The sequence below is a fragment of the Hippocampus comes genome, unplaced genomic scaffold, assembly GCF_001891065.2.
Source record: "Hippocampus comes isolate QL1 unplaced genomic scaffold, H_comes_QL1_v1.1 scaffold37, whole genome shotgun sequence".
In the NCBI taxonomy this organism is placed as follows: Eukaryota; Metazoa; Chordata; class Actinopteri; order Syngnathiformes; family Syngnathidae; genus Hippocampus; species Hippocampus comes.
The window spans coordinates 2,159,645-2,172,654 of NW_017805535.1; the positions used below are offsets into that span (position 1 = coordinate 2,159,645).

At 41.2% G+C, this 13,010-nt stretch overlaps 1 protein-coding gene across 3 annotated transcripts in view; it reads left to right on the forward strand.

The window, feature by feature from the left end:
* The window catches only part of LOC109520757 (transcriptional enhancer factor TEF-1-like), a 75,289-nt gene extending 63,674 nt beyond the window's left edge, over positions 1–11,615 (forward strand). For 2 of the 3 annotated variants that reach the window (XM_019878219.1, XM_019878217.1), the window contains exons 8-12: positions 1,589–1,713; positions 2,901–3,074; positions 7,059–7,199; positions 10,898–11,050; positions 11,132–11,245. In XM_019878219.1, the coding sequence (XP_019733778.1) occupies positions 1,589–1,713; positions 2,901–3,074; positions 7,059–7,199; positions 10,898–11,050; positions 11,132–11,245 (707 nt within the window). Of the gene's footprint in view, positions 1–1,588; positions 1,714–2,900; positions 3,075–7,058; positions 7,200–10,897; positions 11,051–11,131 lie in introns of all 3 variants that reach the window. The other variant, XM_019878218.1, reaches the window with a different exon arrangement.
* The last annotated feature ends 1,395 nt before the right edge of the window (positions 11,616–13,010 follow it).

Sequence of the window (13,010 nt, forward strand, 5' to 3'; positions counted from 1 at the left end):
TGTGTGTGGCTTTTTGTAGTAACACAGTAAAAAAATTGGCTCTTAGTCTCTGACTGATTGGCCACCCCTGAGCTGGAGTATAGACGTCATGGACAATTGTAAAAGATTAAATGACTAAAATGAGACTAAAATGCTGACACTTTTATTTGACTGAAAATTGACGAGACTAATTAGAGTATGAACATGACAAAAATGAATAAAAACAGCTTGACACAAAGACCAGACTTAAACTAAAACAGGCCAACAAAAACAACACCACAGAAAGGTTCCGTGGAATACAGTAATGCAATGAGATGATAACTAAAGTCAGGTTTTGTCATGATTCGCTTTGGGACCAACAGGTGGCACTGTAGGGCTCTCCCTGCAGCTGCACACCTTTTGGTCATTATGTAATTAGTGTTTTAAAAGGACTCCCAGCCCGAACATTCAGTGTCGGGTCATTGTTGCTCTTTGCTACTGTCATGTTTGTTTGTTGCCGTTTGTCTGCTGCTGTCAGGTTTGTTTCGGTCATGTTTTGGTCACAGTTCTGTTCTAGCTTCAGTTGTGATTTTTGTTTGCTACTTTGGACTATGTTTGTTTTGGATTTAGTTTTCTCTGTTTCAATACACTTCTTCAAGTACAGCCTGCTCCTCCCTGTTGCCTGCTTTTTGGGGTCCACCACCACCTCACAACGTGACAGGTTTTGAGGTTTTGGGTTTGGGATATTTCTGCATAGCGCGTGATTTCAAAGCAGTGTCATCTGGAAAGAGTACATTTTTCTCAAAAGAATGTCATTTTAAAGATGACATAAATCAGTCTGGGTTTGTAACCTCTTATGCCACAATTTACTATGCCACAATTATAGAAACCGCCTATGCAGAAAAAAAAGCGCTAAACAACATGCAACTGTGCCACATCATCTGCAGCGGTTCAGAATCAGAAATTATCAAGTGACATGGCAAAAACATAAAATACATCATACTCACTCAAAATGCTGGATTGGGAATTTGTGCAGCTTGCGACAGACGTGTTTTGCACTTCAAATTTGGCTTGCTCCGACCAACCAATCAGACGACATCTTGGAGGGCCATGCTCAATTTGAAGTCTGATTGGTTCAAGTGCTCACAGAGTTGAAGTTACATTGGCCAATACGACTGATTCAGAAGGCTCCGAGCAGGTGAAACTGACATGGCAACACAAAAAAAAAAAAAAATCGAACAGAGTACTGGAAGCAGTGCAGCCTAGAGAAATAAAACAAAATCAAGAGAGTAGAGCGTTGGGAATAAAGTAATGCAATATCATTGAATAAATATTCAAATTTAGGTTGTAAAAGAAGGTTAGTGCTTCAGCCAGCAGAGAAGGCCTTACTGGCCCTGACTGCTTGTCACTGTGTTACAGAGATCTCAGTTCTGTTTGATATTGTCAACAATGATGGAATCTTGTTTGAGGGCCGTTGCCTTGCTTTAAAAAAATGTAAATCAATGTTGTTGCATTAATTTGTAATTAAACATAATTTAATGTTGACCCTGCTTACATTTCTGTGTGTGTGTGTGTGTGTGTGTGTGTGTGTGTGTGTGTGTGTGTGTGTGTGTGTGTGTGTGTGGTTCAGGTTATGAGCGTCCTGCAGCCGAGTCACACAGAGAACCAGCGTGGCAGGGTCGCTCCATTGGCACCACTAAACTAAGACTGGTGGAGTTCTCGTCGTTCCTGGAAACCCACCGAGACCAAGAAGCAGTCAGTATCACACAAACACACACACACACACACACAGATGACAGATCGCCCACGTTAAGCCTCCATTGTGTGTCTCCACGTATGACTAACCTTGTTAAAGCTCTTCAGTCGATCGTTCATGCTGCCACACAGTGGATTCAATGCCATTTTTCTGCCTTGCACACACAGACAGCCGGCATTCATCTTGATCTTTTTTTTTTTTTAAACTTTAATTACTGCACACGATATTTCAACTGACAACAGGCAGAAACATTATTGAGTACTTAAAAGAACTCAACACACATTCATGTAATTTCTATTAAATCTTAGATAGTTAATGTGACTTTCTGTGCTGTGTGTGATTAATTTGTATGAAGTAACTTAAGTGACATTTTTTACCTCCTTTACAGCCCAATTAATATGAATTACAAGACTCAAGTTGAAACCAGCCAACATATACTGTGTATACTCTGTGTGTAAATATAAATAGCGCAATTTACTCTGTGTGTGTGTGTGTGTGTGTGTGTGTGTGTGCGTGCGCCGTGGGCAGATAGTTACACAACAGCGTCACAGGACCTTTTTCAGTCTGTTTTGTTGTCACACAAGGCAAATTTGCTTATGAGCTTGTACGTTTACTTTATCTCATACATCAGTGCAGCCTTTGGAAAACTGTTTGCTCCATCTTTGGGAAACGCAGGCTGTGCTACGGCCATCATTGCTGTCCCCCGGGGATGGCACTTGTCATCCATTGCCAGCAATGGTGGCAGTCGCTAACCAAAGAAACAGGCAAAGAGTCGGGCATCGCACTGCTGAGATAGCTGTATTTATGGCACTGGTTCCCCATACTCCTTAAACTCAACTCGAGATTCTTCTTTTTGCTCTCAGTTGCACCTTACACAGCCGCCTCACCACTACGCACATAAACCTGCGCGTTTCTCTCTCAAGCAACCTGCCCCTCACGCGTGCACACTCCAACCGCAAATGGCTGATTAGTTACAATATGAGGGCAGACTTGGACAATTTCATTGGTCCGGTGTGACGAGACTATGGCAAAATCTATTGATGGCTTGAAGCTCATCAATAAGAATTCATAAATAAGCCATGTCACAAATATCCTAAACCTTGATGCCATCATTGACAACATGGGTTGTAAGTGTTCTTGTTGTGTCTGTCGCCGTCTGATTTGTCCATTATTTTCCACTCCTCAGTGCAACAAGCACCTGTTTGTGCACATCAATCAGAGCAATCCCAGCTACAGCGACCCCTTGCTGGAGTGTGTGGACATCAGGCAAATCTACGACAAGTTCCCAGAGAAGAAAGGCGGCCTGAAGGAGCTGTTTGCAAAGGGCCCTCAAAACGCTTTCTATCTCATCAAGTTTTGGGTGAGCGCAGAACTGAGTTGAACTTGTTGCATGTTGTATATTTGTTCATTTGCGCCATCTCTATTCCAAACCCAACGAATTCAAATCGGCTTCGATGTTGTCCAATATAGGGTTATAGGTCATCCAGTAGTTTTCCATTGTGCCGGCAAGTGGGAGGGTCTGTGTATGTTCTATATGTGTGATGTCTTTCCACCTGGGATATGGAAGCGGTGCAGTGACGAACACACACTGGCTTTGTTTGAACACCTGCTCACCTCCCCACTCCCATGTTACTCCATCTCCAATTAAGAATACATCTGACGTTAAACATCACCGAGACCCAAGATCTGTTGTGATTATTTATGGACGATTTGATTGAACAGAAATGATCGGCCGCTGCTTCATTGTTGTGTGATTTAGGAATAATTCTACGTCAACCTCCCCAGTGACTCCCCTTCAATTTGCCTGCCGTTCATTCTCTTTGTGCCTTATAACGAATGTCAAATGAAAGAATCCAAAGTTTGAGCCTCCATGCTCAAACGTTTTTTGAGTTGTGGCCCATATCCAAGTTGGAGGGTCACACCCACTTTTGGGATCCAGGAATTGCGCACTAAATTTTAGACCATATTTGGAGGCCCTCATCTGTCATTTTAAGGTAGATACAGACCTGTAAATTGTAAATCTATGTAGTCTGACCCCACCTATCAGAATATGTGCTTGAAAATAGCACAGGTATACAATTTTTAGAGATATTAACACTTTAAAAGTGGATTTTTTTTTCATGACGCAATACATTATTTTAATTTTGCCGGCCCGGTCCATATCTTGGAAATATTTTGTGTTGGTGGGGTTTCAATTGATATGTCATCATAAAATATATTTATATACAAAGGGTTTTAACATTAGAGCTCCGGGTTGGGCTCGTCTTTTCCTCTTTTTCATGATTTAGCATGATATCTGGGAACTCTGCTGTACTTTGAGTTTCAAGGCACGCAGTCCTACTTCCGGCCACTAGATGGCCACCTGGGCACATGATGTTGGGAATGAGCTTTTTACCCCATCAACAGTCAACATCATCATCATTTTGAGCCAATAAAAAAATTTCCAACCCCTTCACTCTGAACCAGGGCCGTCAAGGGCCCATTGGGCTAGATTTCTCCCTATTTCAACACAACTGATTCAAATTATCAGGATCGTTATCAGACTTTTGCAAAGCTTGCTGTCAGACACATGAATGGGCAGTTCAACAACAGTTGACCTACTTACCGGATTTAGGATTTTTCAGAAAACATCCCGAAATAGTACGATAATGTGTATAGATTTTCCTGGATCCCCAAAGTGGGCGTGGCATTTAAACTTTGATGGCCCATAACTGGAAAACCGTTTGAGCTGGGTGGCTGAAACCTCGGCTTCTTTTATTGTGACATCGAGTAAAAAATCTGGTACATTGAAGAGGTGTCACTTGGGAAAGTGTGTGGTTCGACGTGGATTATATTCAGAGACGCAACAAATGGACAGGAAGTACCAGGGGATTTCGAGATTTTCCTCAGCAATGCTTTTTGATTTAGTTTAATTTAGTTTTAAATTGATATCACATTTTCTCACAGAGACTGTTCTCCTTAGCGAGCGAGCGAGGAAAACAATAGTGATTAGACTAAAGATTTAATTGGACGAACACATTCACATGCAAATATTGCGGGAAAAAAAAATCACATATGTATTTTAAAACAATCATGCGAAAAAGTTGGGTTAAAATAATGTTTGAATCTATTTAAATAAGCTTGCGACGACTTTATTCAATATATGCAATATGCTCCTTAAACAAAAATGCACATTGATGTGTGTGTGTGCGTGTGTGTGTGTGTGTGTGTGTGTGTGTGTGTGTGTGTGTGCGCGCGTGCGTGCGCAGAGAGAGAGTGTGGGTGTGCGTGCGTGTGTGTGTGTGTTCATGGTGCACATGCACCTGACTCCCACCACACTGTTGTCCTTGGAGAACTCATTACAAGTTGTGCACACCACCCTCACTTCTCTCAGTTAGTCATTGAGGAGCAACGTGTTCTCATTAGTCTGCTCTGAATATTTTCTTTTCTCTGCCTAAATGTAATTCTAATTACGGTGTTGTTTCCGTGTGTTGTTGGATGAATTCTACATGAGGATTACAGATGGTTTAAAAAAAAAAAGCGTAAATACTACATTTGAACCATTACAATTCTGAACATAATGTTTTGTTTTCTTATTGAAAAAAAATCTTTCTTGTTGAGGAAGTAATTTGAAAAGAGATTAAATCATTTTCCTTTTTAGGTAAATGCTCATTTCAAAGTGTCAACAACAACAACAAAAAACATGTCCTAGAATGACGCGGTGCTGTTCGACACCATTTTCAATTACACGCCCTGTTTTGTTAAAATAATAGAAATGATTTGTACCCGCAGAATAGTTGATATTCGATGTAGCCCATGTATTGGATCTCCAGATTGCTCAAGGCCTTGGAAATTTGAATTCATATTTCCAGAATAATTTTTATACAATACAATCCATATTTATATAAAATCATAGTTTACGAACCCCTTCCACAACACCCGTCGCTGAAACAAAGTGCTTTAAAGATCATTTAGCATAAAATAAGAACAATACAACAGAACACATAATAAAACATTGACAAAAATACAACAACTTCTGCCATTGTCTCAGTTTATATTATCTCTTGTGCTTCATTCACATCGAAGTGTTCCTCCTGTAAAAGTCATATCACAATTAAAGCAGGAGTTGGCATGAAAATTTCTCACAGCAGCAGATTTAATTGGGAAATACCAAAACCAGCAGCAGATCAACTATAAATATTGGATAGTACATACTGTACGGTACTGTCAGATTTCCATTTTTAGATTCATTTGGTGATGCAGGTTAAAACCCATGCTGGTCCCTGAGAATCAATACAAATGAACTGCATGGTCAAACAAGTCCACGGTTGCCATAAGCACACATTATTCAATTTGATTACATTGTACATGTTAGCATAATGTAACACATGATACAGAAGAAATATGAATATATGCATTGTGTACATCTGTAAAACTTAAAAGGTCTTGAGCAACTTCGAAACATATTTAAATGTTTCTCAGGTTTTGCCAAGCATTTCTTGTATTTATTCAAGCGTATTGGTGAGGTGAGAGCCGGCACGGCTCCAGGACCTTTCACTCCTGAGGCTTATGTGTGGGGCAGCTTGACCGATACATAGAGGCGCTGAGGAAATCATTTCTAAATACATTCTAGAATGTAAAATAAAATGCAAGAGGTGCTTAACTGTGCTACACAGATTTCTGACGAGGCTATAGCACCCCCTAGCCCTGGTGAAGCGGCTTCATTGGGTGAGACCATCAACTGTTAAAAGTTAAAATATAAGGAACACCCGAACCTACAATATGTCTAAAACTAATCAGCCATAACGTTTTCCGTCACTTGTATAATCTGAAAGGGTACTTAAGAAGGTAATAATGCTTTTACAGTAATTGCCAGAGAGAGATGCCTTACAGGTATATACAACAACTTATTTATCAAGTTTAACATTTTGATTATTTTATGCAGTTTAAAAAAAATGTCGTCACATTATTTAAAGTAATATTATGTGATGCAATTCTATCCTCCTGCAAACTATAATCCTAAAGGCAAGGCCATTGTTATCAATGTGTGAGTCATTTTGCATATGGCTCCTGTATGGACAGTGGTAGCCAGCAGAGAGCGCTATTTGACCAGTGTTTTGATTTGAGCAGAATCGTCCTGAGCCACGCAAACTCGAGAATTAGATAACCCTTTAGACCAGGGGTGTCAAACTCATTTCACATGGTGGGCCACATACGGCCTGGGTAGATGTCAAGTGGGCCGGACCATTAAAATGATACCATACTTTGCTATAAATAACCAAAACAACATGTCTTTCCTTTGTTTTGGTATAAAGAAGTTTGTGTAGTTTGACGACATTCTTTCTTTTTGTTTCCATCTCGGCAGGCTGACCTAAATTACAATGCACAAGAAGACCCCGCGGCCTTTTATGGTGTCACTAGCCAGTATGAGAGCTCAGAGAACATGACTATTACCTGCTCAACCAAGGTTTGCTCTTTCGGCAAGCAGGTCGTCGAGAAGGTGGAGGTAAGATTGTATTTCTTTCTACTCCCTAAAGAAATGTAGGCTTTCCCCCAGAAAACTTGCTGGGCTTGTTAGTAGAGAAGCTGCCCGGCTTTGTAATAGATATTCCATTTCAGTCAGTGAACTGTATTTACATTATTTATTGGCGAGTCACGACCCCCCCCCCCGATGATCTATTTACCCAGAAACTATGACGATAAAGTATTTTTGTTTTTTTAAATGCCACTGATATCCTGTTGATGTTAGAGCAAAAATAGTCCATCGTTTTTAAATGCAATTATTTTGAAATTCTCAAGACTATTGAACATTTGCATTGAAATGTAGAACAATAAAATATCTTGGATAAATAACGAAAAAGACTGACCGTGTTAATTGATTTTAACAACATTTAATACATATGAACACAACTTGTACGCCACATACAGTACTATCTGTATCTGTAGTCTTTCATTTCCTTCACAATGCCTTCTTTCACTTGGTTGTACAAATCCACAAGCACTTTGTCCTGCATATCTAGTCTGCAGTTAGGTTAAAGGCCAAATAATAAATAAAGAAAATGTCTCTATCTCTGGATCGTGACAGGCAGAAAAACCAAATGTTCTGCCATTGAATGGCAAAATGTACAATGAGCCTGTGTATCATTTCAGTATTCATATCATACTTTTAAATATTTTTCTTTGTTGGTTACCAATGAGATTTTTCTCTCTTGATGCGCCAGAGATCTTGCATTGGAGAGACACAGACTCGGTACGCCGGTCTCGCTGTCAGTTCTGGCACTCAAAACCGGTATCAGGTGGCAGCCGCAATTCTCTTTAAGTTACTGGCGGGCATAGCGAATGTTCGCAGAAGCCATTGTGCATAAACAAGCAGTGAAATTGTGCAAGATGATAGTTGTTAGCCAAAAGCATTGGCTAGGTTGAGTGCCACTTGGTTGGACTGCTATGCCTTATTAATCAATCCACGTGAACCAAACTTGAAAGAGCTTGGCTTCTTAACACGTTACTTGAAAATGAAATTGTTTTTGAATTGTTTCACTTTCTCAATGTCCTATCATGTCTTACGGAGATTTGCAGAGGTGGGCAATTTACAACATTTTGTCGGTCTGTCATTCGTCATCTCTCAGCGGCCTAGGCCACCAATGTTCTCTCTAAACTGCGCGCGCGAGCAATTGCACACTTCTTTGACCCTCTCAGCGCACTCCGTGACAGCTGGCGCACAACAAGTACTCACTAAATTTTTACACTGACTTCTTCATCTCCACCCCACTTTAATCTACAAACGGGACATGGGACTATTCCCACTTCCATTACAGTTTCAGTAGTGCGACCGAGGGTGTCCAGTCAGTTGTTCTCCAATAGTTTGATGCATATATTGACACACATACACTCTCACTCACCACAGACGAGAGGCTGTAGGGGACGAGCGGAACGCTCCATTCAGGAAGTCCAAACATGGACATAGTTTATGATCCCCTTGAAAGAGGCTCTTTCGCGCTTTTCAAAAGTCAGGTGACTAGGATTGGTTTTTTTTTGGTTTTGTTTTGTTTATTGAAGGACATATTCTCTGTTATTTATGAGTGAATAATGTGTATCCATACTTATACAGATTGGCTTAGCTAAAATAAAAGTAACAAACTTGGGCCAATTTTATTCATGTCATAAATCTGCATTTGATGATATGTTTTATTTTGATAGAAATGTAATTTGAATGTTTTCTTTGCATTCTACATCACGTTCTGCGTAGGTTTGGCCGCTGTGTGTGCATACCTGATGTTGCTCTCGGCGGCCCAAGGAATGCTCAGGGAGGTTGCGTGAATGCTTAGCGCGGGGGTCGGCAACCCGCGCCTCCAGAGCCACATGCGGCTCTTTAGCGCCGCCCTAGCGGCTCCCTGGAGCTTTTTCAAAAATGTTTGAAAATGGAAAAAGATGAAGGAGCGGAATATATTTTTTGTTTTAATATGGTTTCTGTCAGAGGGCAAACATGACACAAACATTCTGAATGTTTTCCAATTCTTTAAAAATGTGTAGAATAAATATTAAATGTCAACATTTCTGTCAACGAGGATTTGCGTCATAGCCTGCGACACACATTTCTATTAGCAGGACGGGATGCCAGGCAGGTGGCTGTCGTGAAAAGAAAAACTGCATTTCATGTACAATTCACCGAGGGTACTGGCAAAGAATGGGAATTTGGATGGCTGAGAAAAGCATTTTAAATGCGACACGTGAGCTACGATAGTTAACCCGCTGCAAAAATGCGTCCCATGCATCATTCATCTTAGGAGCTGTTATGGCTGTTGCTCATTATGGCATGCGTGTGCAAATGCGTGTGTATGCGCGCGTGATCATTCATCTTAGGAGCTATTATGGCATGCGTGTGCAAATGCGTGTGTATGCGCGCGTGCAGTAACGGGTCGATCGCGGGAGGTTGGTTGATCGAAAAGTAGATCTTCGGTCAAAAAAGGTTGGGCACCCCTGCTTTGCAGGATGCATTGCAGGGGAAAAAACATTTAATTGTGAAGGCTCATTGTGTATTTGTAGCCAACTTAGTCATTTTGACAGTAGGCATTCAGTAGGCAGTAGGATTCATACAGCATGTGTTGCCTTCAATGTAAGGCTTATATTAGGCTTTAAATTTTTTGCGGCTCCAGACATATTTGTTTTTTGGGGGGGGGGGGGTTTGGTCCAATATGGCTCTTTCAACATTTTGGGTTGCCGACCCCTGGCTTACACGGATGGAAAAAGAGGGAACATTGCTAAGCACATGTCCGTCATCGTCAATCCGTCATTTTTTTTTCAAGCTAAACCAAATTGTAATCGTCCATCGGTCATTCTGTCGTGATATTTTAACCGCGCTCCCGTCATCCTTTCTGTCAGTAAATTTAACCGCTCAGCCGGTCCGTTCTTCATCAATCTCGGTGGGACCGCACTGTAGGGCAACTTTTAAGCTTCTGAGGTGTTCAAGGATGCCATAGGAAAACAGCTGAGGTAAACATCACAAAAGCCATAATGCTTACGAATTAAAAGTTACACGGAGCTCATCAAAGCAGAATGAGTCTGCCACCAGTTACTAGTTAGTATTAGTGTCAAACACCTTGATATTCCACAATTCCTGGCCCACTTACTCAACATTTCAAGACATATAAATGAAGTTCAACCAAACGGCCACGATAACTTACCAGATATGAAATGAGCACTGCAAACGCGATAACGTCCTCGGTCCACTCGGTGTTTAATCGCTTGCTGCCACATGCTCCTTTGGTGTTTTTGAAATGGCCTGTTTGTGTTAAACACCTTGATATTCCACAATTCCTGGCCCACTTACTCAACATTTCAAGACATATAAATGAAGTTCAACCAAACGGCCACGATAACTTACCAGATATGAAATGAGCACTGCAAACGCGATAACGTCCTCGGTCCACTCGGTGTTTAATCGCTTGCTGCCACATGCTCCTTTGGTGTTTTTGAAATGGCCTGTTTCTTCTTGGAACTCTTTCCACTCTGATTCGTACACCCGTACACACAAGAACTAGGAATGTTGTTATTGTTTGAACCCGGTTAGTAACGAATACACCGATAGACGAAAACCCACCTTTTCTGACCTGTTCAGTTCATTCAGTCGCACGTTTCCAGACAGGAAGTGTGAAGATTCTGGCTTCCGTTGGTTGTATTGGACAAATTTCTGCTCTCCTCCCACAGACGGAGTACGCCAGGTTTGAGAATGGACATTTCGTCTACAGAATCAGTCGTTCGCCGATGTGCGAATACATGATCAACTTCATCCACAAGCTCAAACACCTGCCAGAGAAATACATGATGAACAGTGTACTGGAGAACTTCACTATTCTGCTGGTGAGCATACAACACAGTATGTGCGACGTCGTTATACTCAAAGACACATTTCTGATGATTCTTCATATTTGGGGATTTTAGGTCGTGAGCAACAGGGACACTCAGGAGACCTTGCTGTGCATGGCCTGCGTGTTTGAGGTGTCAAACAATGAGCATGGAGCACAGCACCACATCTATCGTCTTATCAAGGAATAATAACACCCCCCCTCCTCCCCGTCCTCTGCCCACACACACACACACACACACACACACACACACACACACACACACACACACACACACACATATGGCCTTTTCATGGTATAAGAATTTGACATTTGAGCTGAGCTGAAATTAAATCTACAAAAGTGTGAGCACCGTCACAACTACAGCGAGACAAGTTTCAATTCAACCAGATAAATCAGATCCGAAAACTATCTGAAAACACCCGATGACGTCACATCTTCCAAAGCCTCGTTTCCATTTACTGCCACTTAATTTCCACATTTTTTTTTGTTTCTTACTTGAAGACAAAAATTCAGATATTCCTCACTTCCTGCGACTGTGTGTGTGTGTGTGTGTGTGTGTGTGACAACTACAGCGAGACAAGTTTCAATTCAACCAGATAAATCAGATCCGAAAACTATCTGAAAACACCCGATGACGTCACATCTTCCAAAGCCTCGTTTCCATTTACTGCCACTTATTTTCCACATTTTTTTTTTGTTTCTTACTTGAAGACAAAAATTCAAATATTCCTCACTTCCTGCTGAATAGTGCAAACTGCAGTCGTGCACAAAAAAAAAAAAAAATCTGTCCCAAAGAAAATAATCAAAATTTTCTACCATTTTGTATGTTTTCGTCAAAAAAAAAAAAAAACGTTGGGAAATTGCTATGAATAGAATATATATACACTATATTGTAATTCCAGGAAAACTATCAAAAATGTATGTTAATAAGAAATTATAAGCAAAATTAAACAATTCAGGTACATTTTATTGAAATAGCACTGATTTAGATGTAGTGACGATGTGAAATATCAACTATGTTGTAAAGGATCTTTTGGAAAGCACTGTGAATTTTATATAACACAGTTGCGCATGATTTACAAGTTAGGAGAATGTTTTCGAGAAAAAAAAAAAAACCCAAACAGATGATATCCCTCCAAATCAATGCCATTCAGTGGACTTACACCAGCTTACTTGAGCTTTAACACAGGTGGACCAGCTAATGTGTTTGAAGAGACTGAGGGCCCTATATTGGAAGACTGGTGCCCATGCATTCGCCGTAAAAATGGACGTAACTTCATTTTTGGGCCAGTGCAAGTCTAGTGTCTTTGGGGGCCGTGTTGCAGCCATTTGGGTGTTTCGGCGCACAGAGTTTGACTCGCCCCTGAGTCATCCAGCAATTTGGTAACAGAAATTAGTCTGCGCTCACAGTAAAAATGGACACCTTGACATTTCCGTGACAGGGCAATGGGCCAATTCAGTGTGTTTTCGAATTCGGTAGACGCGCTATGCCTCAGTGGGCGTTTCTGCCTCGTCCCCCAGCGCGTCTACAAATTTGTCACTATTGTGTGTTTGTGTGTGTGTGTTCATCCACAGCCAACACAGCGCATGCAATTTCATACACCCACACACACACACACACACACACACGATTTCTCTGGTCAACGTAAATGTCCATTGCAGTTATTACGCAATTTTAGCTCAGGAGTTAGTGCTCTGTGATTCCAAGCCAATGGCTTGTGTACGATCCCCATGTTGTTGTTGTTTTCAGCAGCATCAGGCATGGCGTAGTCGTGTTTGCTCTTCGACCGATCTGATTTTTATGCATATTAGGGACACAGCGTGGATTGGCCGGGAAAAGTCAACTTCCACCCCACAACAGCGCACAAAGGCGCAAACGCCGCCTTACATCGAATTCTACCTATGGAAAGTCTAGGAAAATACCAAAAGAAAGAAAACTCCACCCATGTGCA